General features: G+C 39.4%; 1 protein-coding gene across 2 annotated transcripts; it reads left to right on the top strand.

Annotated features, from left to right (window-relative positions):
* Positions 1-307: 307 nt before the first annotated feature.
* Positions 308-25,384, top strand: LOC107693119 (gamma-aminobutyric acid receptor subunit rho-2-like). 2 transcript variants are annotated; one of them, XM_016492380.1, is made up of 9 exons: positions 308-575; positions 2,426-2,532; positions 10,490-10,557; positions 18,287-18,510; positions 20,180-20,262; positions 20,359-20,499; positions 21,237-21,389; positions 21,494-21,705; positions 24,515-25,384. In XM_016492380.1, the coding sequence occupies exons 1-9, from the start codon at positions 322-324 to the stop codon at positions 24,824-24,826; spliced, it is 1,554 nt and encodes a 517-aa protein (XP_016347866.1). In that variant the 5' UTR covers positions 308-321; the 3' UTR covers positions 24,827-25,384. The 2 variants fall into 2 exon arrangements, with proteins under 2 accessions (XP_016347866.1, XP_016347867.1); XM_016492381.1 differs by lacking the exon at positions 2,426-2,532 and having other exon boundaries at positions 544-575.
* The last annotated feature ends 1,739 nt before the right edge of the window (positions 25,385-27,123 follow it).

Raw genomic sequence — 27,123 nt, 5'->3', positions numbered from 1 at the left:
GATCCCATTATGTGGAATTGCGTCGAGGATGTTTTGGCATTTAGCGGATGCACTTCACTCGTGCATTAGATTTGAAAGCATGCATAGTTTCGGATGCAGAGCTTTTTCAGGTCATATGTGTCTTTCTAAACCGTCTTTTCCTCCAACCGTACAGACAGCTGTGGGAAACGCGCGTATGCCCACCGCTGATGCCATGTGGTCAAAGCAGCTGTGTGCAGCTGATAACCAATGACAGGCAGAAGACGCCGCGCGAGGCTGCAGCAGGCGTCGCGTCGCGTTGCGTCGCGCCGCGCTGATATTTAAACCATCCACACATCAAGCATGCCAGAGGTGCGAGCTACAACGATTTCTTCGCTGAGAACGGAAAATGCTGCCTTTCCCGAGTCGCCGCGTTCATGGATTAAGCTGGATTTCAGGACACACCTGCAGATTTTTCACCTGCTCTGCATAATGCCTTATCTGAGACAGTTCCTGATTTTAGTGCTCTTCTTGGGTTCGTTTGGGGAATGCCGGAGTAAACACAGCACGAGAGAGAGGAGGTGGACAGGAGCAGTGGAAACTCAGAAGCATGGGACGTAAGTGGCATTTCAGTCTTTGACAGCTGAACTTGGATTGACGTCATGCTGCTGATAATGTGGATTCACAAAAGATTATGAAAAAGATGCTGATGTTGATGACTGTTGTGGTGATGATGATGAATAGCAGTTATCACATTGAAGATGTCTGTCAACAAGTTGGCTGCACACAACATCTTTGTTTCCATCTAATTAACTAGTCACAGAACTACTGTGATTTCTACTGAGGTTCAACAGGATTTTCTTCAGTAATGAACTTATCACTGCATGTAAAGACCTTAGGCAGCAATTCAACTTAAGGTTTAGTGGGTAGTCTGTGATACCGATATTTACAGAGCAGAGTGGCAGATATTATACAGTTTAAATATAGCAACTGAGATATACAAAATTGTAGAAATTAACCCTAACATGCATGTGTCTGGGTGGCAGTTTTTGCTTTACTTGTGGTCTTTTCATCTGAAAATTCAGGAATGTCTCAATTAAGTCTGAATTTTAATTAAAATGTTTTGTTTTTTTTTATTAACAAAACAAGTGGTGTTATATAGTTTATCCATATAATTCTGTGCATTTTTACCACATATTATATGAATTTTATGGGGGAAAGGTAGCTTTGCATTTTAGGGTTAAACGAAAACTTATTACAAATTAAAAATGTATGACACTTCTGTTAATCGATCAAGTGGCCAGTTATCAGCCAATTCTCCATATGGTCAAATATCATTTGCACCATAAAAAAAATCATTTTTTGAAGTTGTAAATAAAGAAGGATTATTGGAGTATAATACTATTTCATTCTTTTTACTTTAAAATTTCATGTTTAATTCAATTGCATTTAAACTAAAGTTTCAGTGTATCGGTTCTATATCGGTCTGTTACTTATTACAAGCATGTGATGATAATGCATCTGATGTTTTCAGAGATGACAGTGCTGCTCATAAGAGCTGAGGTGATGGTGTGAACTCATTCATTGATGTTTTTCGCAGACTCATTTTTCGACCACCTTTATTAGCCTGATTTCTATATGACAGCAGAGTGCCATAAATGAGGCCACGGGCTGGGGCGCAATTAACGTGACCCAGACAGATGATACCGCCACTGAACCGAACACGTATCACTGGCGTGCTCGAACTGGTGCTTCTTATTAAGACAAACAGCCACCTGTCACAGGCATGTTTTGCCCATCTGCCAAGGACAGTACGTTGGCACAAAGCTGTCCTGACAAACCGCTGACAAGGGTACAGCTCCATGGGTCTATAAAATTAAAACAAACAAACAATCTGCAGAATTAACATGTTGTTAGAGTACAAATTTGCATGAGAAAATCCAGCAGTATCGCTGCAGACAGGGTGCCAGTCATGGCAAGCTGCCTTCTGTCTCATATTCGCAACAGGAAATAAATTACAAATGGCAAGAAGCTGAGAGGAACGAGGCAGTCTACTTCTCACTGGATACTTTTTGAGTAACTGTCAGTGATTATGTTGTCACATAAAGAGTTAATTATGTGCATTGTTTGACTAGAACAATCACAGTTCATGAATCCAGTGTTCGGGACTCATCTGAGCATCTGTCGATAAGATCTACTGTAATTTGAAACAGATCCAGCTGCTACAGCTAGTTCACCACTGCATTAACAATTTGTTGGTACAAGCGCCGTGCATGATCTTAATCCGTCATTACACTTTTGCGGCTGCATTTTCACAGAAATTATGTAAACACCATTGACTTTGAGGGTTCAGGCTGAATTTTTCATGTAACCTCTGGTAGATTCCACATAACAATAGTGCACATTGTCTAAATTTGTGATATAAGAGGCTGATCTGAGTTTTTTTTGGGGACTTTGAAACCCGCAGCTCCCTGGCAAAGAAGCCACCGGATGTGACAAAATCACGGCAACTGAAAACAGAGCAGTTGTTGAAAGTGGACGACCATGACTTCACCATGAGGCCCGCGTTTGCAGGTTAGTTCATCATACTTCTGTGTTGCAGATGTAAATTGCATTTTTTTTGCCTTAATTTATAAGCCACAACCTCACTCGGGAGCCTATTTTTTAAAAGTCCTCAAAGACATCATGTATAGTATGTGTAATGTTAAAGGTTTAATGTTAACATCCTTTGAAGATAAGTCAAAAATAAGGCACATGTTCTTAGCATGAGTCTAAAAAAAAAAGACATAAGTCCTGTTGACAAAGCTTATAAAGTGCTATTATGATGTCTTCACTCCATTAGTTACTTAAAAGCCACATTTTTTTTTAGTTGCATTGTTTTGATCTCATGTACAGATTGCACATATTTAGTATGCACAGTTTGAGAACATTCAGATCAGTTATTCGACCAGCAGGCATTAAATCTACATTGAGAGGCTGGACTTCATATGGTTTTGAGAATTGGAGTTTGTAATGTGCATTTTAATAGGCAGGTGAATTTAGCCCATTATTATTTGATATTAAGCCAAAAAGTTGCCTGCATTGTGTAGCATATTCTCCAAACAATTATTTTACATCGAATTTTTAATTCATCAAATATAAAATTCTAGAAAGTCTGAAACCAAATCTGTTTTTATTTAAAACTGTAAATGTAAAGTTTTATGATTCTGAAACAGACAACTATTTCTAGATCACTAATCAAAGAAAGTAAATTTTGTGTAATTGATCATGTGATTCTCTATAGCTTATGCTTCCATTGAAGCACAAGATTGTCTCATAGTGGAGAACATAATCATCAGGTTTGACACTTGTGGAGTTTGTGCAGTTCAAGAGCTGCTGTCATTGAAGCAAAGGGACAAAAACCAATTACTTTCTGAAATTCATGCTTATTTTTCTTGTAAATATTCCACTTGAATTGCTACGGTAATAATATAATTGCTCTGTTATTTCATGTTAAGAATAATAATGGAAGTTTTTTTCTAGAAAGTCAGCGTGCTTTGATGTAATTCATGCATGGACATGGATTTTCTCTGACCTTGATTTCACATATTTCCTTTACAAAGCAATACCTTATTAAACTCGCTCAGATCAATTGCATTGAGACATTTTTGAAGCTTTTAGCTCGGCAGATGGAGCCTTGTACACTTTACTCAAGCTTTTTGCACTAGTTTTAATGAGATTGTCACTGTTAGGACAGTTAACAATCAATCAGATCAGAGATCACATAGAAACAGCTGGATGTGTGTGCAGACTGATCCTCTGGGAAAATGAGATTATAAAATAGGAATAATTTATCCATAAAATGCAAACTGACATGATTTATTTGCTCTCATTTCATTTATAATCTATATACTGTGATATTTTCAGTGGATGTCAGTGATAGTCATTTTGTCATAGTAATACGATACACGTCCAGATTCAAAAACGGCATGTCAACAGAAAAACGTAATATGTACAAACATAACCTGCCATTTTTGATATGCAAGAATGTAAGATTATTAAGGACTAATGACTTCTTATGGCTTCAGAAGACTTATATGGTGCTTTTTATTGGTTTTATTTTCATGTCTTTTTTTTTTTTTAGTTTGACAGTCATGATCACTATGAACTGTCACTGGTGTAAAGATTCAAAAACTCTTCCTTTTGTGATCTATGGACAAAAATAACAGCATAAGTGTTTGGAATGACAGGAAGGTGAGTAAATCATGTCAGAATTTTCATTTTTGATCTATTCCTTTAATGCAGAGACTTTTCTACCATGGCTAGAATGGTATTAAAGGATGATATAAGGAGGAGCTCAAGGCTTCTCTTTAAGTGTACGGCACTTAAAAGTTTGCGCAGTAAAGGCTAAGAACTAATGAAAGTTCTCCTACTAGTCCATACAGTCCCCCTATTCTTTTTTTAATGATGTGTTCCTATATAGGGCAAAGAAAAAGAAACACTCCCGTGTTTGATGCCGTTCCTCCTATGAATAGTGTATCTAAAAAGTCACTCATTTGGATGCTCTGACTCTGCATACGTTTGGGAATTGCTCTTTGTTCAGCAGGGGGTCACAGCAAAGGGAATGAAAATAGCCCAAACATATTCACCCCCTCAGACGCATACACAGATCAGTCAGCTCTGAGAGTGATGCATTATTGCATCTGCTTGACGGTGAAAACCTCACTGCTAGTTCAAAACATGATGTAATGAGTTCACAACTGTCATCCAATGTCATCGATTCATAGCATTATAGATTTTCACCAAGTTGTTAAAGGCCATTTTCATTTGCTTTTCTTCCAAAACACAAAATAGCAATCAATCAATCAATCAAAAAAGAAGTAATTTTAAAATGTAGAATTATGCAATAAGCTATGCAATAAAAATTATGTAATAAGCTATTTTAACAAAAGCATGTTTATAATATATATATATATATATATATATATATATTGGTCTGTTTTTAGTTTTATTCAATGTAATTACGGTTTTTCAGTAAATGTCAAATAAGTGAAAGGATATTTTTGGGTGTAAAAGGTTCTAAAAGCTGAAAAAATGCCACTAAAACACTGAGGTGGCAAAGGACGAAGATGTATTATTATTATTGTTATTATTATTATTTCATTTTTTATCCCCATAATTGGAGAGAATAGATTTGTTGTGAAGGACGTGTGAAGTGACTGTGCATATATGTCTATACCAGTGGTTCTCAATTCCGGTCCTGGGGTACCACTGCTCTGCATATTGTGTATATCTTCCTTTTTTAACGCACCTGATTCAGATCATCAGCTCATTAAGAGAGAGATCCATGAACTGAATCAAGGGCGTCAGATAAGAGAGACATACAAAATGTGCAGAGCAGTGGTACCCCGGGACTGGAACTGAGAACCGTTGGTCTGTACCGTATGTGCCAGATTGTACTAAAACCAAAATTACAGAGAAACTCTTTTTAAAATACTGAAAAGGTTATGAAATACCAGTGATTAAATAAAGAGGTTGGTTCAGAACAAGAGGTTATTTTGCATGTAGTCATTTCTTAGATATATCTTGCAGAAATATCACAGAAATTGTTGCTCTGTCAATTTAGTTTAATTTTTTATTATTATTATTTTAAATGTAGAATTTTGCAATGAGCTATTATAACATACTTAATAATAATAATAATAATTGGTTTTAAGGTAATTAAGTGATGTTTTTTTTCCAGTAAATTTCAAGTAATTCAAAGAATTCTGGGCTTAAAGGGATAGTTCACCCAAAAATGAAAATTCTGTCATTAATTACTCGCCCTCATTTCGTTCCAAACTTGTAAGACCTTCGTTCATCTTAGGAACACAAATTAAGATATTTTTGATGAAATCTGAGATTTTTTTGCTGCACAGACAGCAATGCAACTACCACATTCAAGGCCCAGAAAGGTAGTACGGACATTGCTCAAATAGTCCATTTGACATCAGTGGTTCAACTGTAATTGTATGAATCTATGCAAATACTTTTCTTTGTGCAAAAAAAAAAAAAAAACTTTATTTCTGCTCAGTCTTCGACATGCATTCACGAGAGTACCACGACACATGTGTGTGCATTCCTCTGCTTGTAAACAAGGCATCCTGCGTCAGCAGCACCACACACATGTCGTGGTACTCTCTTAAACGCGCAGTGGAGACTGACACGAAAGAGAAGAAATTGTTGAATAAAGTCATTATTTTTATTTTCTTTGCACACAAACAATATTCTCGTAGCTTCATAAAATTACGGTTGAACCACTGATGTCACATGGACTATTTTAACGATGTCCTTACTATCTTTCTGGGCCTTGAACGTTGCTGATTATGGGTCAGAAAGCTCTCAGATTTCATCAAAAATATCTCAACTTGTGTCCTGAAGATGAACGAAGGTCTTACGGGTTTGGAACGACATGAGGGTGAGTAATTAATGACAGAATTTTCATTTTTGGGTGAACTAATCCCATTAAAAATTGACAGCGCATTTGTGAAATATGCCTATACTGTCATTGCAGCTCAAAAATACTGTATAACACCTAATGGACCAGACTGTATTAAAACCAAAATAATTGAGAAACACTTCTCAAAATACATAAAAGGTTGTGAATTACCCAGTGACTAAACAGGCTGGTTCAGAACAAGGGGTTGTTTTGCTTGTAGATGTTACTCAAAAATATAATGCTGTATCAAAAGTATTTCCATGGCTTTGTTGAACCATTTCTTTTCACAGCTCAGTCGATATGCAATAATTGTTAATAAATTCATAAAATCATGCACTTTGCAAAGGAAAAAATTACATTGGCCTCTATCCTTGTATCCTATCATATTAAACAATCCTTTTTAGCATGCTTTTCATCGACCAATTGCAGTATCCTATGCAATGATTAGTAAAAGGTAGCGCAGGTATAATGTGCCGTGTGTACTGCATAAATAAGATTTACTTCAGAAGCAACAGAGAATTGCTAATGCATGACTGCAGTCTGGTTTAAATCCAGAGACGGCTAACTGATGGTGCATTAAATTTATGCCTAATCCTCCACAAGGGAAGTATCGTTGATGTACGCAGAACATATAGCGCTCACTGCGTGTTTATGGGTCACACAGGGCAGTATGTGTTTCTTGATGTGAAGGATTACACATATTAAAGATTGGTATCATGTTGTAGATGACACACATCCCTGTTTACTTCTGTCTGCAGATTTGCATATGCGCATTGCGCGATGCTGCTTTCAATATTAATGTTTGGGCCAGCTGGACCAGCAGCGCCTGAAAACCAGATACGAAACGAAATGAAAGATCAAAAGATATCAAGTAACATCTCCATGCCTGGATGCCACATGTCTCGAAGCCAGCGGCAGTTTATGTGTTATTCGTAAAGCCAGAATTGGCTGAATTCTGACATTTGGCGAAAGGATCAGTTAGTCTTACGAGCTGCATAAGAAACTGAGGACTATTAATCACATTACATTTTGTTGCCTCTCTCACTTTTCTCACTTTTTTTATTCGTCCGTTAAAGACTTAAAGGGTTAGTTCACCCAAAAATGAATGAATGTCGTTTCAAACCCGTAAGACCTTCGTTCATCTTCAGAACACAAATTAATATATTTTTTATGAAATCTGAGAGCTGTCTTGACCCAAAGTATTCTTGTAGCTTCATAAAATTGTGGTTGAACCACTGATGTCACATGGATTATTTTACAGATCTCCTTACTACGTTTCTGGACTTGGGAACATTTCAGTTGTATTGCTGTCTATGCAGGGTCAGACAGCTCTCAGATTCCATTAAAAATATCTTAATTTGTATTCCGAAGATGAACGAAGGTTTTACGGGTTTGAAACGACATGAGGATGAGTAATTAGTAATTAATGACAGAATTTTCATTTTTGGGTGAACTATCCCTTTAAGCGGTCCTCGCTGATGGGTCGGTCCATCTGGAGGATCGCTCGATCTGCTATGGACTGAGGCGCAATGGTGCTGGTGACGAGATTAATCTGGCAGCGGTTTGTACTGATCCGGTCAGCCAACCCCCCCGTGGATTAGCACATGCAACAATCCCAGCCTGCCCTGCCCCGCAGACAGCTGGTTTAAAGACCGCCCACTGGCCAAACATCAACTAGCGATCACCAGCTCAATGTCGTAGCCTCAGGAACTTTGAAAGAAATGCGCTATTAATAAAATCAACCCTGGAAAGGGGTCATTTGCAGTGGCGGCTCGTCGGGGGAGGCAGGGGAGGCACAGTTTCCCCATAATTTTGAGGTGAAAATGGGAGGAGGACGATTTAATGTTAATAAAATTCACAATTAATTTCAGTTCATGTCTCAGAATGTGTATTTTTTTTTGTTGTAATTTCACAGTTGTAATCGCACTTTTCTATCGCGAATGTGCCGAATCTGCTGATGTAATTGCAACCTCTAATGATAGAGAAGTCCCAGACCAATACAATTAGTGTGCCTCCTCTATTTTAAAACCCACGAGCCACCACTGGTCATTTGATCTTTTTTTAAGTACTTCACCTTAAAATAAACAGCATTATGTCATTTCAAACCTATGTGACTTACTTTTGTGAAAAATAAAATTATTTTTATGAATTTTTAGAGTATAAAAAGTCATATGGGTTTGGAACAACATGATAAAAACTGAATATTTATTTATTTATTGGTGAACTATGCCTTTCATGAACTTTTTTCGTCATCATTTTGTTGTTTTAAACCTCTATGACTTTTTTTTCTTCTGTGGAACAGAAAAGGAGATTTTTTTTATGAATTTTAATTGGTTAAAAATAAAAACTTGTACATTATTCTATTTACAAACCGGTAAATAGAAAGAGAAAATTATTTTATTTATTTTAATGAACTATCCCTTTAATGAACCTTTGTTGTAATCATTATGTCATTCTAAACCTGTATGTCTTACTTTCTTCTGTGGAACATAAAAGGAGATATTTTTTAATGAATTTTAAGAAGATAAAATGTCATATGGGTTTAAAATAACATGAGAGTGTATGAATAATAATTCTTTATTTGTTTCTTTTTATATATTTTGTTACTAACTGTCACTGTACATCTATTCCTTTATAAGTTTAATGAACATTTTATTGTAATCATTATGTTAATGTTTTACTTTTGTATTTATTTTTAAGTGAATTTTAAGAGAATAAACAGTAATATGAGTTGAGAGTGTGTAAATAATGAGAGTTTATTTATTTATTTATGATGAACTATCCCTTTAAGGAACATAATTATTATGTTGTTCCAAACTTACTTTCTTTCTTCTGTGGAACACAAAAGGAGATTTTTTTTTTTAATGAATTTTAAGAGAGATAAACATTCATATAGATTTGGAACAATTTGTGTAAACAAAAAGTGTTTTTATTATTTTTTTATTTTTTGGTTAACTGTCCCTTTAATAATATCCAGTTATCGCAGAGGTCTTTGAATTTGTTTTTAATAAGAAAAGCACAAATATCCATCTCCAAGTGGTAACTACAATTGAGAAATAGGACAGCTGAACTCAAGGTCATTCTAATGGTTTCAGACTCAAACTGACAGCAGGGGGGTTGATTAGTTTGGACAAATCGATTTTACCTAGGAGCTGTGTCCTTATTTAGGCTTATTTGTGTGATATGAAAAGCCTTGATGGTACATGACAGGGAAATTGACAGGATGGTCCAGTGGGTGTTGCATGGCAATAGTTTATGAGAATCTGTATTACATAAGCAAATTTGTAAAAGTCATCTCCACAGTTGGCGGTTATTTATCTACATGACTCAAATGCATTTTCTGCAGCATATAAAGTAATGCTTTTGCTTTTCATGAAGGGTTTTTATGAGCGATACATTAAGTGACACGTAATGGCAAGTTTCAGTCAGTGTCAGTATCATTTTGAGCATCAAAGTTTAATCCACCATTTCCAATAATCTCGTCAGATTACTAGGACTAGGAGTGGACGATGGGACGCAATGGAAATCTCGTTTTGAATCTGTCTGGCGTTACTACATGATCCCCGTCCATATGTACAGGCCACCCCCTGCCCATTTACCTAAATGTCTTACCTTCTGAGTGACAGATAGCCCTATTACACTAATCCTGGTAAAGAGCAAGGCTTTAGATTTGCTACAAAAGACCTTACAAGTGCAGCTCCATGTAGGATATCAAAGCTGCAGTTCCGGTTGAAGGCCCGTCCTTTGAGAGCTGGCGTTCCTTACAATCCGTCAGATGTCAAAGCAGCTGCTAAGCCTTTTGTGAACAGATCTGGTGGAAAGCAAACAGATCCAGATCTGGCCGTGAGGACGTATTTAATGATGCTCACAGAAGTCTTAGCGAACACCCTGCTAATTGCACTGGTATGAAGCTGTCAGAATCCAGTAAACAATGAGTATTATGAAAAATGAATGCATGGCATAGGCAAAAGAGGTCATATAGCAATGGGATGGAGAAGATGGTGTAATTCAATTGACAAACACAGTTGTATATGTTGTATAAATGGATTAAATGTTTGTTTGTTTTTTTTGCAGGTCCTGCTATTCCAGTGGGAGTTGATGTACAAGTGGAAAGCTTGGACAGTATTTCAGAAGTAGACATGGTAGGTAATCCTAAACAGTTGCTTTTCACATGTGTTGTTTTACATAACACCCTCAACTATTTGACTCTAAATTATAGAACATATGAGGACACATTAAACGGTTGAATTTTAATTTGACAAAAATGAAGTTTAATTTTTCAAAAATCCAAAAATGTTAGGATTTTTGGCATTGTGACATTATTTTCACTACAGTTTAGTACATTTCGGCCTCAAATTTTCGGATACATCCAGATATCTTTTGAAATTTTTGATTACATTTAAATATTCAAAAAACAGATTTTTATGTTATTTAAATACAATAATAACAAAGCCAGTAAAACACTACCATCATGTAAAATATTTTGCAATTTAAATAAATTATCATTTATTTATTTATTCATTCATTTCATTCATTAATAATTAGAATTTTGGGATTTATTATGAAAATCTACTATGCAAAAATAGAAAAAAGTCCTAAAAATAGGTTTCATTTTCTATGCAAAGGATAATTTATGTAAGAAAAATAATAAGAAAATAAGATTTATAATAAGAAAAATAAGAAAAAAATATTTATTATAATAAAATATTCTTATAGTATATATAATTTCTTTCTTTTGATTTTGATAAAAAATGACTTTGACTTTGTTCTACGCAAGTTTTGTAAGAATCACTCTCAATTTCATAATTCTCTAGCTTTTTGCCCATTTATTACTGGCTTTTTTGCAGTTACTGAGTCCCACAAGGGTATTCCTAAAAAAAGAGCTGCTGCGTCTCTGATGGCAAAAACTTTGATCATGGATCTTCTTTTTACTTTTGTTTTAACAGAATATGACACCCATTCTGCCATTCCATTCTCATGTTTTGGGTTTCCCTCTTGGTAGAAGTCTTTGTGCGATGCAACAAAGAAACTGTGTGGTGCTTTTATTGACCATATATAATTGCTGGCCATTTGAAATGTTTATGGTTATATAACCAAAAGAAAGAACAGAGAAGGGATGATCTGCTTGAGCGATGTAGAGAGGCATCATATGGAGGATTGAGAGTTACATCGACTTTCTATTTAAAACAAACTGCAAAGAAAAGACTTGTAAGGAATTGATGTAAGATGTGAAATTGGCCTTGTACTTGCTGCAGCAATAAAACAGTTGCCACTCCCAAAACTTTGGTGTGTGTACATTGCCAGTATTGCCACATAACCTTTGAAGAACATGTCTAGCTCATTTCACCCTGAAATCAAAAGAAATAAACTATATTTTGCTTAGGAAATAAAGCCTACGTAATGTTTTTATCATTGGGCATTATTTTCATGACAATTGATCATATCCCCTCCTCTCAATTCTCATTACTGTAATGCAAAGAAAATCCAATTCTAATCACTATAATGAAAAAAGCAATGTTATATATTATTTATGTCATCATTTATGTTGTTGCAAACACAAAGAGTTCCTTCCTTGGATAACAAAAGCTTTCAAGCTTCAAAAGGATACCAAAGTCCCATAAAAGTGGTTCCTATGACTTGTGTGCTATGTTCTTCTGTCTTCAGAGGTCTTAAGATTTGGGATATTCCACACAAGTTGTATGAACATCTCGGTTATGCACATAACCCTCGTTCCCTGATGGAGGGAATGGAGACATTATGTCGTGACAACGACATAGGGGGTTTACTTGAGAGCCCCAATCCACTCTGACTTTTAGAGAAAACACCAATGAATTTTGGCTAGTGGATTTTGCATACCTGAGCCACTCCCCATGCATACGGGTATAAATAGGCGACAGGTGCATCCACTCATCAGGTTTTACACTGAGGAGCCGAGAACGTGTCCCTGGCAACCAGCGATGGTTCAAGGTTGTGGCATGGGGACATAACGTCTCCGTTCCCTCGATCAGAGAACGAGGATTACGTACGTAACAGAGACGTTTCCTATCTGTCGGTCACTACGAGTTACTGTATGTCGTGACGACATAGGGGGTCCATGGAAAGCACCACAACCTGAACCCCATCACAACCCTGTAGCACTGCAAATGTTGTCAAACAAATGCTACGCAAAGGTCGTAACCTTACCAACGCCCCATCGCAAATTCGCTTACCATGGCGCCCACAGGGACCAAAAGGTGAGTACATCACTGCTGGAGATAGCCAAGCCGCTGTTCCTATGACAGAAATTTTTTTCTTAAGAGAAGGGATTTTGACCTTCACGAAAGGTGCTTCATGCCTTTCCTGTTTGTTGTTTACAGCTTTGGCAGTAACGAAGGGGAAGCGAGCCTTTCCGGAGAAGGGCGCTACAGAGACCACATCCTGCCCGTAGGGAGGTATCATGTGGAGACAGTAATATGGACTGACCCAGGCCTGGGGCAGTACTACATGTGGAATGGGTCTCTGAGACAGGTCCTACCTAGGAGTAGGGAAGAACGGCTGCCAGCAGAGACTGACAGAGTGGTCTGTCAAAGGGAAGACACGGGTTCACCAAGAGGGAAACCTTACCATGGAGGAATACACATATGGGATCGCCCGCAGGGAATCAAGCCATATGGACACCTAGCCCAGTAAAGGGGCTGACCGGAAACCCAGGCAAGCTAACACCGATACTGGGCCTGGCGTCAGACAGCGCCCACCGGGGGTGCTGGAGGATACTCAACCAGGTTTTGTCATCTGGGGAACTTACTGGAGGAGGAAAAGTGCTCGCATCCCCGGGTGCGGGGGAATGGCGCAGCAAGCGTGACACTGGCTGGCTCTTCCCGCCACTTACCTGTTACCCAACAGATGGGAAGAAACCGGCTCAACATGGAGACTGTAAAATCTCGCGAAGGTGTTCGGTGTCGCCCAGCCCGCAGCTCTACAAATGTCTGCCAGAGAGGTGCCGTGCGCCAGCGCATAGGAGGAGGCAGCACTCTGTGTGGAGTGAGCCCTCACCCCCAGGGGGCACAGCTCGCCTTGGGATTGGTATGCCAAGGCGATGGCATCCACTATTCAGTGGGTCAACCTCTGCTTGGAGACAGCCTTCCCTTTTTGCTGACCTCCGTAGCAGACAAAGAGCTGCTCAGAACTTCTGAAGCTCCGGGTGCAGTCCACGTATATGCACAACGCACTTACGGGACACAGCAATGCCAAGGCTGGATCTGCCTCCTCTGAAGGCAGTGCTTGCAAGGGAACCTTGGGCACGTATCCAGGCCGGGGTCTTCGCTCACCGAAAATGCTTGGAGGTCCCTGACCCTCTTGATGGAAGTGAGCGTGGTCAGGAGCGCTTTCTTAGCAGACAGGAACTTAAGCTCAACTGAGTCCAGCGGCTCAAAGGGATCCCTCTGAAGGCCAGCCAGGACAGTAGAGAGATCCCAGGAGTGCACCAGGGGAGGCCTAGGAGGATTTAACCTTCTGGCACCCCTCAGGAACCTGACGATGAGATCGTGCTTTCCCAGGGACCGGCTGTCCACTGCATCGTGATGTGCTGCGATAGCAGCTCCATACACTTTCAAGGTGGAGGGTGACAACGAGGGAGCTCTAGCCTGAGTGATCGTGTTTACCACCGCCGGTGGCAGATCACTTAAGTCTGCCACGTCCCGTCCAGGAGCCACACGTGGAGGTCCCAGAGATCTGGACACGGGTGCCATATGGGGCCGAGCCCCTGAGAAAAGAGGTCCTTCGCTGTGACATGCGACGTGAACGTAGACCTCCCTGCCAGTTGATGTACGACACGGCCGCAGTGTTGTCCGTGTGGACCAACACGTGCTTGTCCTGTAGCAGTGGCCGGAACTGCTGTAAGGCGAGATGCACTGCCAACAGCTCTAGGCAGTTTATGTGCCAAAGCAGTCGAGGCCCCATCCAGAGCCCCGAGGCTGCCTGCCCATTGCATGTAGTACCTCAGCCCATACTGGAGGCATCCGTCGTGACAACGACCTGCCGGGACACTTGTTCTAAGGGCACCTCGGCCCGTAGTAAGGCAAGGTCTGTCCAGGGGCTGAATGAGCGGCGACACGTTGGCGTGATGGTCACGTGAAGTGTACCACGACGCCATGCCCATCTCAGGACTCGGGAGTGTAACCAGTGTTGAAGTGGTCTCATATGAAGCAATCCAAGCGGCTTGACTGCGGCTGCGGATGCCATATGCCCCAGGAGCCTCTGAAAGTGTTTCAGAGATACCACTTTCCTGCCTCTGAAGGAACTCAGGCAGTTCAGCACTGACTGGGCAAGCTCGCTGGTGAGCCACGCCGTCATACTCGAGAAAAGAGATTCTCTGCACGGGGGAGAGTTTGCTCTTTTTCCAGTTGACCCGAAGCCCCAACTGGCTGAGGTGCTGGAGCACCAGGTCCCTGTGATTGCACAACTGCTCTCGTGACCGGGCGATGATGAGCCAGTCGTCGAGGTAGTTGAGGAACCTGATGCCCACTTCCCATAACGGGGCAATGGCGCCCTCCACGACCTTCGTAAAGACACGGTGGGACATGGTGAGGTACTGCCATGCCAGACCCTCGAACACAAACCGTAGAAACGGCCTGTGTCGAGAAAGAATCAAGACATGAAAGTAACCGTCCTTCAGGTCGACCGCTGCAAACCAATCCTGGGGCTGGATGTATCTGATGATGCGCTTCTGCGTCAACATCTTGAACGGAAGCTTGTAAAGGGCCCGATTCAAGACTTGCAGATCCAGCAATCTCGTTGCGCAGGATAGGGGCATCTCGGGCTGCCACCGAAGTCTCGAGAATGCTGCTGAACCTGGGAGGTCGCCTGGCGAACTGAATCGCGTAGCCGAGTCGAACTGTCCGAATGAGCCAGCGGGATGGGTTGGGCAGTGCAAACCACGCCTCCAAGCTCCGTACGAGTGGCACCAGAGGGACAATCGATGCACCTGCGGTGGTGCAGCATTGGGAAGTCGTGCTGGATGGCGTGAATCGCAGGCATCGCATCCTGGCTCATCACAGCAGGACTCCCCGTGTCCCCGGAGGGACTGGCAAGAGATGCGTGGAAAGGCAACGCGTCCCTGAGCCGCAATCTCTTGGGCGCTGGTGATAGGGGGCGTCGTGGGCGAGAGTGAGGAGGCAGCACATCGCTCACTGTCAGCCCACGTGCCTGATAACCCGGAGGAAAAGAAAACTGCTTTTTTTCGAGAATGTGGGTACCGTTGGACCAGCGGCGAAACAGAAACAAAAAGGAACAAAGGATTCTCCGCCCGGCCCTCCTCCGGGGGAAGGAGTGGCGCTGTTCTCGCCATCTCCTGAAAAGAGCAGCTTCCCACATCACCGGGTTGCCAGTGTCAGGGCCGCTTTGATGTCTTTTTAGAGGACTTAGGGGCCGGCTGGGACACAGAGGGCACTGCAGTCCTCCAAGAGGCTCGACGCACCGGGCTTGACTGTGTCTCAGCACAGGGCGGAGGCGCTCTCGAGGACGTGCAGGCTGAGGCACGGCCCGCGGTGTTAGCTGGAGGATCATGCCGGGGCTCGATGCAAAGTCCTCAACAGTGTCGCCGAATAGGCCAACCTGTGAGATGGGAGCATCAAGAAAGCGCACTTTGTCGACATCTCTCATCTCAGCGAGATTAAGCCAAAGATGGCACTCTTGGGCCACAAGCATGGACATCGCTTTCCCGAGGCACCGTGCCGCGACTTTCGTCGCCCGGAGGGCAAAGTCAGTCTCTGTGCGCAGTTCCTGCATCAACCCCGGGTTGGAACTACCCTCGTGCATTTGCTTGAGTGCCTTGGCTTGGTGGACCTGCAGGATAGCCATGGCATGCAGGGCAGAGGTGGCCTGGCCCGCAGCACCGTAAGCTTTGGCCGCGAGAGCGGCCGTCAGCTTACAGGCTTTGGACGGGAGACGCAGATGATTCCCCTAAGTGGCGGCGTTTTGCGGGCACAGGTGCACCGCAACCGCTCTCTCCACTTGGGGAATGTCTATGTACCCCCTAGTCACCCCGCTATCGAGGGTAGTGAGGACGGAGGAGGGAGACGAGCGGCTTCTGCCCGTAAAAGGGGCCGTCCACGACTTCATCAGGTCCTCATGCACCTCCGGGAAAAAAAAGCACCGGCGCACAGCATGGTTGTGAGCCGCACCCCGCTCCAAGAAACCAATCATCCAGCCGCTAGAGGGCCGGACTGGGAGGTGTGCACACCTCCATCCCGATACTCGCGGCTGCCCGGGAAAGCACGGCCGTCAACACCCGAGAGGGGCAGCCCCGCAATCTTCATCCTCGGGGGATGATAGCCCATCCCCCGCGATCGACATCCAATCTTCCAGCGGTGCACCGAATGAAATGCTGGGACCGTCACAAGCCGGGCCAGCAAAATCACTTGGGAGCTGCACGGGACATTCATCCGCGGAGACGTGCCCGGCGGAGAAGCTCTCACTGTGACCCTCAGATCTTCCAGAGCTCTACCCGGCAGTCCCCTGCTCGTGACAGGGAAACCGGGATGGGTAGAGACAGAGGGTGCCGCTCCATTCCCCGTGAGGAGAGAGAGGCAAGATCGCAGCGAAGCCATGGTCATATGCTAGCAATGAATGCATGGGTCATCCACGAACGCAGCTTCAGCATGTTGGGTGCCCAGACGCTGAAGACAACGCTCGTGGCCGTCGACAGAGGGCAGGTAACGACCGCAACCAAAAGAACACGGACGGAACAGCATCTTTGAAAAGACGCGAGCCGTTCGTGATGAAAAACTGCTCTTTTAGTTGAAGCACCCAGGGGAATCGCTGAATCAACAGGTACACCGCTGTTTGTGCCGTCACGCCAACCAGGAACAGCTTCTTTCTTCCAGTCAAAACGAAAAGGCTTTGTGGAGAAGAAATCATTCACCCGCTCGGCTCCGAAGCAAAAATCTAAATGAGTGGATGCACCTGTCGCCTATTTATACCCGTATGCATGGGGAGTGGCTCAGGTATGCAAAATCCACTAGCCAAAATTCATTGGCGTTTTCTCAGAAAGTCAGAGCTGATTGGGGCTCTCAAGTAAACCCCCTATGTCGTCACGACATAACTCATAGTGACCGACAGATAGGGAGCCACTTTTATGATACTTCAAAAAGGGCACAGAAGTTCTAGTCCTCGTTTATGTTTATTTTGCATCAAGATAATGTCCTAATCACACAAAATCTTAATGGTCATAAAACGGCTTTATCTTATTAATGTCAAATATAATTTATAATGTTTTTGTATGATTTTGGGGTCAAATGTGTCAAGTTCCCACAAGATTAACCCAAATATACACAACTGTTCAAAAGTTTGGGATTGGTAATTTTTTTTTTCGAAAGAAGTTTTTCATCAAGGCTGTATTACATTAATAACAGTAAAAACTGTTATTTAGTGAAATTTTAAATACCTGTTTTCTATTTAATTTTTAAAATCTCTGAATTTTCAGCAGCCCTTACTTCAGTCTTCAGTATCACATGATCTTTCTGAAATCATTTTAATATGCTGATTTGGTGCTCAGGAAACATTTATTATAATCAATGTTGAAAGCAGTTTTGATGCTTAATATTTTTGTTGAAACTGTTTTTTTTTTCAGGATTCTTTGATTAGAAAAAAAAAAAAAAACAGCATTTATTTGAAATAGAAATGTTTGTAACATTATAAATGTCTTCACTGTCAGTGTTGATCAATTTAATGCATCCTTGCTGAATAAAAGTATTAATTTCTTTGAGAAAAAAAAACATCCCAAACTTTTAAACAGTTCAGAAAACAAGAATGGTAGAGCCTCCTCTAAAAATCATTATGCTTTAAGTAAAAACTGTGAAAACTCTCACAATTCCTTTTTCTTCATCTGTGCAGGACTTTACTATGACATTATACCTGAGACACTACTGGAAGGATGAGCGCTTGTCTTTCACCAGCACCACAAATAAAAGCATGACTTTCGACGGGCGCTTGGTGAAGAAGATCTGGGTTCCTGACGTCTTCTTTGTCCACTCTAAAAGATCTTTTATTCATGACACCACCACAGAAAATATCATGCTGAGAGTGTTCCCTGATGGTCACATTCTTTACAGCCTGAGGTAAAAAAGCAGATTATCTACACCTGCATTTCTGACTTTTAAGTGAGCCATTATAATTCCAATTATTTGTAAGTTATGTACATATGTATAGAGTTTAAATGTATTTATGTAAATGTACTTATACATATTTATTCTAATTCCTGTTTATTTTGTAAACTGTAAGAAAAAGTTAATATTTTTTCAGTTGTTCAGCAGTTACTACATTTTACCTTCAAGCAACTTAACTACTGCATGTGGTTTCATTTAAATGTGGTTCGAAAACAAAAGCACATTGCTGGGCTTAAGCATTTGCATATTGCTGCGGTGTTAAAATTAGAACGATGCTTCTGGCCTGTGATGTTTTTGCTGTGTCTTTTGTGCTGTGAATTAAAAATTAGGCCAAGCTACCTGCGTGCAGGCTATAATCAAGGGCTAGCGCTGAGTTCAAAGTCAAATTTCAGACACTGTTCTGGCTCCAGGGAAAGTGTCATTATTGATGGGACTGGCCCATATTATTTCCGTTGTCCGACAAATGATGGACACCACTGTAGAGAATAGAGCAGAGAAATACGGAGAGAAAAATGAGACGGTCTTAGTGTCAGTTCAGTAAATGGCGCTAGTGTGCCATTCTTGACTTGCATTACTAAGCACATTTACATCGCATTTACATTTTTATTCTTAGCAGGAGCTTTCTTACCAAAGCTACTGTCATTCCAAACCCATATGACCTTCTCTTTTTTGTGGAACATAAAAGGAGATGTTTAGCAGAATGTCCAAGCTGCTCTTTTACGTCCATGATAAGGAAAAGAGCAGCTTGGACACTCTGCTAGAAAACTACTTGCGTTTCACAGAACTACCATCAAAAACACTGAAACTCAAAACCCCCAAAATAAAAGTTTGGTGTAATTTAAAAAAATTATGAAGATACATATTACTATTGTGTGCTAAAATGTACTTCTTTAAAATAATACTAATACTGATATTATTTTTAAAGAAATGTCATACAGCCAACATATTTTTTTCCATGTTTTAATTTATACAGTTCTGTTGTGCAGCATCTTATTTGACAAAAAAATCTGTTTTATTGTAAATTAATTATTTTATTTTCATTTGATTACATTTTAAAAGATTGATTACATTGTTAAAGTCTTCATTTTATTAGCCACCATTTTTGATGATAAATTTGTCTTAAATCATAAAACACAGTACCCAGAAGAATGGAAAACACGGAATTTAGGCGTTAAAAAAAAACTCTTTCCATGGAGACCTAAATTAAAAGGCATCTTACTCTGTGGAGTTTGTGAACAAACAATTTGTTTACATTCATTCTTAAGGTTTAACAAACATATGGAAAGCATTTCTTTCTCTATTAATGGTAAATTAATATTTATGATAAATATCAATGTATGATATGAAAAAAATATTGTGATCATTTTTGGACATGTTGCTCAGCCCTACAAGTAAGTCATACAAGTTTGGACATGAAGGTGAGGAAATGATGACAGAATTTAAATTTTTGGGTAAACTATCAATTACCAATTTCATTTGAAACCGCATATGAGAATTCCATGGATTTTGGGTTCGAAAAGTGAATAAAGCAGGTGTCTGTGTGGAATATGATGAAATATAATGATCTAAGACGGTGGGTTTCTGTATTTTCATCCGTGTTATACATGGTTCTTGTCCCCAGGGTCACCGTTACAGCAGCCTGCAACATGGACTTCAGCCGTTTCCCACTGGATTCACAGTCCTGCTCTTTGGAGTTGGAGAGCTGTGAGCGAATCATTAATTTGTGTTATTTTTAGTGCGGCACATGCTCAATTCACTCTGCCAAGTTAGTTTTTCCTGAAATGGATCCTTCTTTTCTAGACGCCTACACGGATGAGGATCTGATGCTGTACTGGAAAAGTGGAGATGAGTCTTTGAGTATAGATGACAAAATCTCTCTCTCTCAGTTCCTCATACAGAAGTTTCACACCACCTCTCGACTGGCTTTCTACAGCAGCACAGGTATTGGGGGATTATTTGTCAAGTTGATTTATTTCAAGTAGTGTGGCCCCAAGACAGATTTGGACACTTAAGTCACACTTAAGTGTACAAATGGTATTACATTAAATATCAAAGCAAGTGGCATCTGACTGCAAGCATATGATGCTTTCCTCAGAACTAACTTTAATTCTCTGAGCTGGTTTTTCAGTGACATTTAATCAAATGGTGCCACTGGTTTATCAGATTGTGTTCAACAACCACAATGTGTCCTAATTTTGGACAATGTGTAAATATTTTTAAAATTTACAGTCTAGCAAATGTCTTTTTTAAATATTTAGCTTGTGCTGTCTTGTTTTAAAATATACTACTGTTCAAAAGTTTAGGGCCAGTAAGACTTTTGAACTGTAATGTAATGTAGTAATTTCTATTTAAAATTTAATCAAAGAATCCTGAATAAAAATGTATCATGGTTTCCACAAAATATCATATTATAATATAATATCAAATCAGCATATTAGAGTGATTTATGCAGGATCACGTGACATTGAAGACTACAGTAATGATGCTGATCATTCAGCTTTGCCATCACATGAATAAATTACATTTTAAAATATATTAAAACAGAAAACCGTTATTTTAAACTGTGAAAAATTGTAATAATATTTCACTATGTATAGTACAATATCTCAAGTGTAGCTAAAGTGTTCACTAGGTTAATATGTGACTCCATCTGTATTTTTATCTCTTTCTCTCTTTAGGGTGGTACAACCGCCTGTATATAAACTTTACGCTTCGCCGCCACATTTTCTTCTTCCTGCTGCAGACTTATTTCCCTGCCACACTTATGGTTATGTTGTCATGGGTATCGTTCTGGATTGATCGCAGGGCTGTTCCAGCCAGAGTTTCATTAGGTAAGATTATCGCAAATCAACATTTTTGCCTCAGGCGTCAATGTTGCTTCCTATGTTAAGTTACGCACCTGCAGATTTTAACAGGATGTACTGATTTTATCAAGGTATCACCACGGTGCTCACCATGTCCACCATCATCACTGGGGTGAACGCCTCCATGCCCAGAGTCTCCTACATCAAAGCTGTGGACATTTACCTGTGGGTCAGTTTTGTGTTTGTGTTTCTGTCCGTCTTGGAGTATGCAGCAGTCAACTATCTGACCACGGTCCAGGAGAGGAGAGAGCGTAAGCTCAGAGATCGAGCAGTTAGAGAGCAGGTAAAAAAAATAGAATTGGTTAAAGAAACAGTACACACCAAAATTAAAGTGTATGTTTTTTTTCAAGACCTCATGACATGAAATGGAGGGTTTTGTTGCTCTTACTAGTCCATATTTATTAGCTTTGATGGTAATCTGAATGCTAACATACAACTTAAAATGAGCTGGAAAATGTGATTAAAATCAACAGTTTTTCTATTCTAGAAAACGGTTCCAAAATATTGATAAAAATATAAACATTTCAATGTAAAGTATGTTTTACTGATGTCACATGACCTCATCATAATGCATATTTAATTTGGTTAGTTCTCTCATATCAGATCTCGGAAATAAATGTTAATTTGCTAAATTTATTAAAGTATGTATGTGTTTAAAAAAGTCTTCAGTTTTAGCAGTCCAATCAAATAATGAGTCAGGAAAGAGATTTTTAAGAACTGTTGAAAATCACAGCTGATATGACTACTAAACTGGAAATGTAAAGTCGAGCGTATTTTTATACTCGTTTTACATTATGCAGTGTTTTCCAACTGTAAATCACTACTTTGTCATGACGTCATGACATTTTCTGTGACCTCATGATGTAAATGTAAATAAAAATAGAGTAATTTTAATCCCATCTTGCATATAAATAACTCTTGTAATTTCAATCAAATATTCAATCATAACACAAAAGATTGTGTGGATATTTTGTCCGACTTATCCATTAATAGAAAGTCATGTCCACCACATTGCACTGTGGGATATTGTAGGTCACACAGTGTGCACGTTTTAAATTTATGTTTGTGCATACAGAAATTTTGCCTACAATGAACTGTATACAATATACATACTTAATATTATAAACTACTCATGTTAAAAGGCATTTTTTTTTTTCATATTAAAAAGCCATTGGCATGCCTTCTATATAGAGTGCAACAGTGCCCGCCAACTTTATCACTGGCCTTGGTTCATGGAAGTATTTTTCCCATTTATTTTTTCCCCATATGAATTTTCAGAGGTCTTTGTTTAGGAGTTATATGAAATGAACCAAGCCATCCAGCTAGGATGTGTATTATTAAATAAGTTTCAATAATGTAAGCTGTTGGCTTCAACAGAATCATATTTCAATCGATTAGCAACCTCGTAGCTCACAGTTTATAAATTATTATTAAAAATCAGGGCCCGTATTCACAAAAGATTTTAACTTAACACTAAGAGTGCTCCTAAATAGCAGTAAAAGTTTTTTAGCAAAGAGTTTACTTTTAAAACCTATTCACAAAGCTGCTGAGACAAACTTTTACTAAGGAATAGAGAGAAGTCTTAAAGTCGAAAGCCGAAAGTTGCTGCTGACTGTATTTCAGGCAACTGGTTGTTAACGTAACCGATGATATTCAGAGAGTTAAACGACTTGGCACAAGCTGATTGGTTCATGCTGCATATGCAGCCAATGAGCTTACTGCCTTGCATTTATATGGCTGGCTAGCATTCACTAGAGATTCCTGCACCGTGTTTTCAGAGTTTCTCTGAAACCCTCCACCTTCCCCAGCTCCACCTGTATAGATCTGCTATGGGTTATTTTATATGCTATTTGTGCAGCAGCAGTATGTCTTAAATACTCACGGCACTGTATCGCCGTATGCATTGGCAGTAGCAAGTTCCTGTACTTGCTTGCAGCAGCAGCAATAATCTACAACTACAGCAATAACCAACAGCAGCAATTCAGCAGCAGCGTAGTAGATCTATTCCGCCAAGACCAAATACATTAACATTGTCATATCCATCACCATGCTAAAATCTTCCGAGAGTTGTCATGATTGAAATATAGTACATTTTGATTTCATGCGGACTTTAAGCTAAGAGTAAGGGCGGAGTTGACCTGGTTGCTATGGATGATGTCAGCATGCTTACTTGCTATGCACACAGTGATTGGCTGATAGGGGAGGGGTCTCTATCAGAGATTTATTCATAGAAATATTGTAGAGTGCAATATTATGTTGCCATATTCAAATAAAATGTAGGCTAATTGTCACTAATTAAACAAGTATATGTTCAGCTAATTGTCAGCCTCTTACATGTATGCTTCTCATAAATATAAACAGCTTTTTAATTAACAGAGTAGAATACTCATGGCTGATAGTAAGACATGCAAACGTAAAAGAAAACCAAACTGGACACATGAACAGCTGTTACTTCTTGCCCAGCTGGTTAATGAAAACAAGGATATAATCAAAGGACAATTTGAAGTTGGGATAACCTCCAAAACCAAAGGTGGTACCTTTTTAAAAACTCAAATATTTCCAAAAATGTTTACGTTCCGAGGCAGATTTTAGGATTGTTTGTGGCTTGGTCTTAGTGACTCAGGAGTCCTCTTCACTACTCCTAAAGTTTCACAGATTTAGGAGCTAGTTTTAGTGCTAAAACGCTTTGTGAAATACTCTTAGAGCAAAATTTAGGAGTCCTACATTTAGGACTGACACGCCCATTACTTTTAAGATTTTCTTCTAAATTGGCGAGTTATGAGCTACTTTTAGCCTTAAGATGCTTTGTGAATACGGGCCCAGTTCTGTGGAGAAAAATAATTGAATTTTTACTTCTGTAACTCAACTGTTGCGTTCCATATTCAGCCCCACATTTTAGCAGGAATTACATCAACACAGGAAAGAAAAATTGTGTCAACACATTCCCTCTCTCATCACACTACTAATGGTTGAGTAATGTTGATAAGATAGTGAGCCATCAGCTAATATACGCCAACTGATAATTTGCCCTTGTTAATGATCTCTCTCTTTGTTCTCTGTTCTCCCTGATCACCCAACTCAACCTGTTGCAGTCATTGCCCTGCGCCTGTGGTATGTCCCACACCAGGACCATGATGTTGGATGGGACCTACAGCGAGGCTGACACCAACAGCTTGGCTGGCTACACAGAAGCTCCCATGGTTCCTGAGGAAGTGGTGCCAGAAAAACAGGAGCACATGGTGGTTCACCTGTCAATGAGCAGCGAATCTACCAACACTAAGAAAAAGGGCATCCGCGGCTTACGCATCATGCAGAACACGCATGCCATTGATAAATACTCCCGCATGATCTTCCCGGGAGCCTATGTTATTTTCAACCTTATTTACTGGTCGGTGTACTGCTGATCGTTCTCCAGCTACATCCATCTTTTACTCTTTTTTTTGTTTTTTTGGACTTATGGAGGTTTTATACAACCATCCTTGATATTTTGATGCACATCAAACATTGGCTCATATGATACCAAACTGCAGTTACCTTTGTCACTTTTCATAGGCAAAAAGACTGGCGAAATGCAAGTGAAGGCGGGTTAGAAAGCGCTTCATATAGGCCTTTTCAGGTTTATGACAAATGAACTGTACAACACTTATCAGACTTTTGTACGGGCTTATGTGTTTTCTCTTCATGTTTGCGTCATTGGACTATTAATGATATAGTATGTACAGAGCAAGAAAGTCTGGTGTTAGCTTCTCTTTTAAAGGTGTACTAATAAATTTTTCCATGGATTTATAGCTAACAAAAATGATTAGTTTTAACAAATATGTTACACACTCACATGAAATCCAGTCATATCGTTGGCTTAGAAAATACAGGTGTAAATAAATAATGTGGGTTGCCATGTTGAGATCATATGACTAGCTGTTTTGTGCAATTTAAGCAGTTTAATAAGTTAAAATATTTATTTATTTATATAGTAATAATAGCATATATTTATACAGTTTAGCAGTGCTCAAGGTGCTCTACAAAATAAACAAAACAGACATAAATCAAATATTAAAGACATACATATTAAAGACAACCTAATGTTCCTAGAGTTAACAGACCAAAAAAAAAAATGAAAAAGAACAGAACAAAACTAATTGATTTAACATTCTTAAAATTATTTAGTGCACCTTTAAGTCTATTTGCTTATCTGCACAATGTCCAGTTTTATTTCATTTAGGCAAGACAGTTTGTTTATGCAAAGGCAATCACTCATGTTAATGTATCGTAATTACCAGTAACAAGAAAGAATCTCCTTTCAGTTTGAGGTTTATTTGGATGTATGTTTATGTGGTGTGTGTATGTGAGTGTATTTGATACCATTATATTTCTCATGCAAAATAAATAATAATGTCTTTACTGTGGCTCATCTGCATGCACATTACATTTTTTATCAGTTTCATTTTTTTTATCAGGATTGTATTCCAACCTGAAATCAGTGCAAAGCTTTCATGTAGGCAGTCAGTGCAAGCTAAAGGTTAGTTTGTGATGAAACAGTCTTGAATACATCTTGAAATTGCCTTGCTTACAACATCGAACACTGAAGGTGATGGTTCATTTTGGCGGGATGATTTTATTGCACATACAGGCATCACATTAAAAATTAAAAATGTATATAGACCTACAAATATGTTGTATTCTTAAAATGCAGTACAGATGCATGCAAGTGAAGGTTATTGTTAGTTATTTTTCATTACATTATCACTCTAAATGACCGTCCTAAGATAATAACGTAATAGATTATATTAAAATATTAAAGTGAAGAAAATCAGAACTATAGCCTACCTTTAAAAAAACATTACTACTGTTTCCTGACAGAAGGAAATTTTTTATTTATTTATTTAGCATCTCTTTTAGGTTTCACAGCTGAGTCACTAGTCAACACCATGGGATATTTATGAAAGCATATAAAAATCAGTCAATAATAAAGTCATCCTGAATGTCCATTCAACAAAGTCAAATAGACTCAACCATTTTAAGCAGTTGAGCTGTGCAGTTGTGACTTCAGTTTGTAGGCCAATCTGGAAAGCTAATTCACTGTGTTCCCTCATGAAGAGACTTTCATGTCTTGTTCTAGCAATGTTGTCCACAAACCTTTTTTTTATTCATAAATTAAAATGGCTATTCTAATGTGAAATTCCTGAGGGAGTCCATGGCTCAGAAATGCTCATTTTCTTCCCAGTTGTTTGGGATTTATAGATTATTTACCTAATTTTCAATAGGTTAATAAAAACAAAAAAAGCTATTTATTCATGTGATATTTACAATATGGTTATTTTATCAGCACTAAGACATTCTTTTTAATAGTGGTGAGTTCAATGGGCTTGAAACCATCATTCATTAATTGAGCTAATGCTAGATATGTCATATTTATAATAAATATTTGATTCGTTATTTTTGTGTCTGAGTAATATGCTGGGGAAAACACATTTGTGCTAAACTCCCTTTAAAAAAGCTAATTAAAAATAATTCCTTGATACTCAGACTTTTATGCCATTTGAGGTTTATTGGTGAGGGATGTTATTTAGGTATTAATTAATTCGTTTTTATTACATTTATTTTTATTAATTATTTACAGTTTTTTTCGCCCGCCATAAAGGTTAGTAAAGCCCGCTCTATTTTTGAATGGTCACGTGCGCTCATCAGTTACTCGGCGGATGTG

The sequence above is a fragment of the Sinocyclocheilus anshuiensis genome, unplaced genomic scaffold (genome assembly GCF_001515605.1).
Source record: "Sinocyclocheilus anshuiensis isolate Anshui unplaced genomic scaffold, SAMN03320099.WGS_v1.1 scaffold222, whole genome shotgun sequence".
Lineage (NCBI taxonomy): Eukaryota > Metazoa > Chordata > Actinopteri > Cypriniformes > Cyprinidae > Sinocyclocheilus > Sinocyclocheilus anshuiensis.
This window is presented reverse-complemented; position numbering and strand designations above follow the sequence as displayed.

Excerpts from the sequence above, each read along its gene's own strand:
- LOC107693119 (XM_016492380.1), top strand. The coding sequence starts at position 322 with ATGCCAGAGGTGCGAGCTACAACGATTTCTTCGCTGAGAACGGAAAAT. Across the intron at positions 10,558-18,286 it reads GTATTTCAGAAGTAGACATG|GACTTTACTATGACATTATA; the intron begins GTAGGTAATCCT and ends TCATCTGTGCAG. Across the intron at positions 21,390-21,493 it reads TCCAGCCAGAGTTTCATTAG|GTATCACCACGGTGCTCACC; the intron begins GTAAGATTATCG and ends GATTTTATCAAG.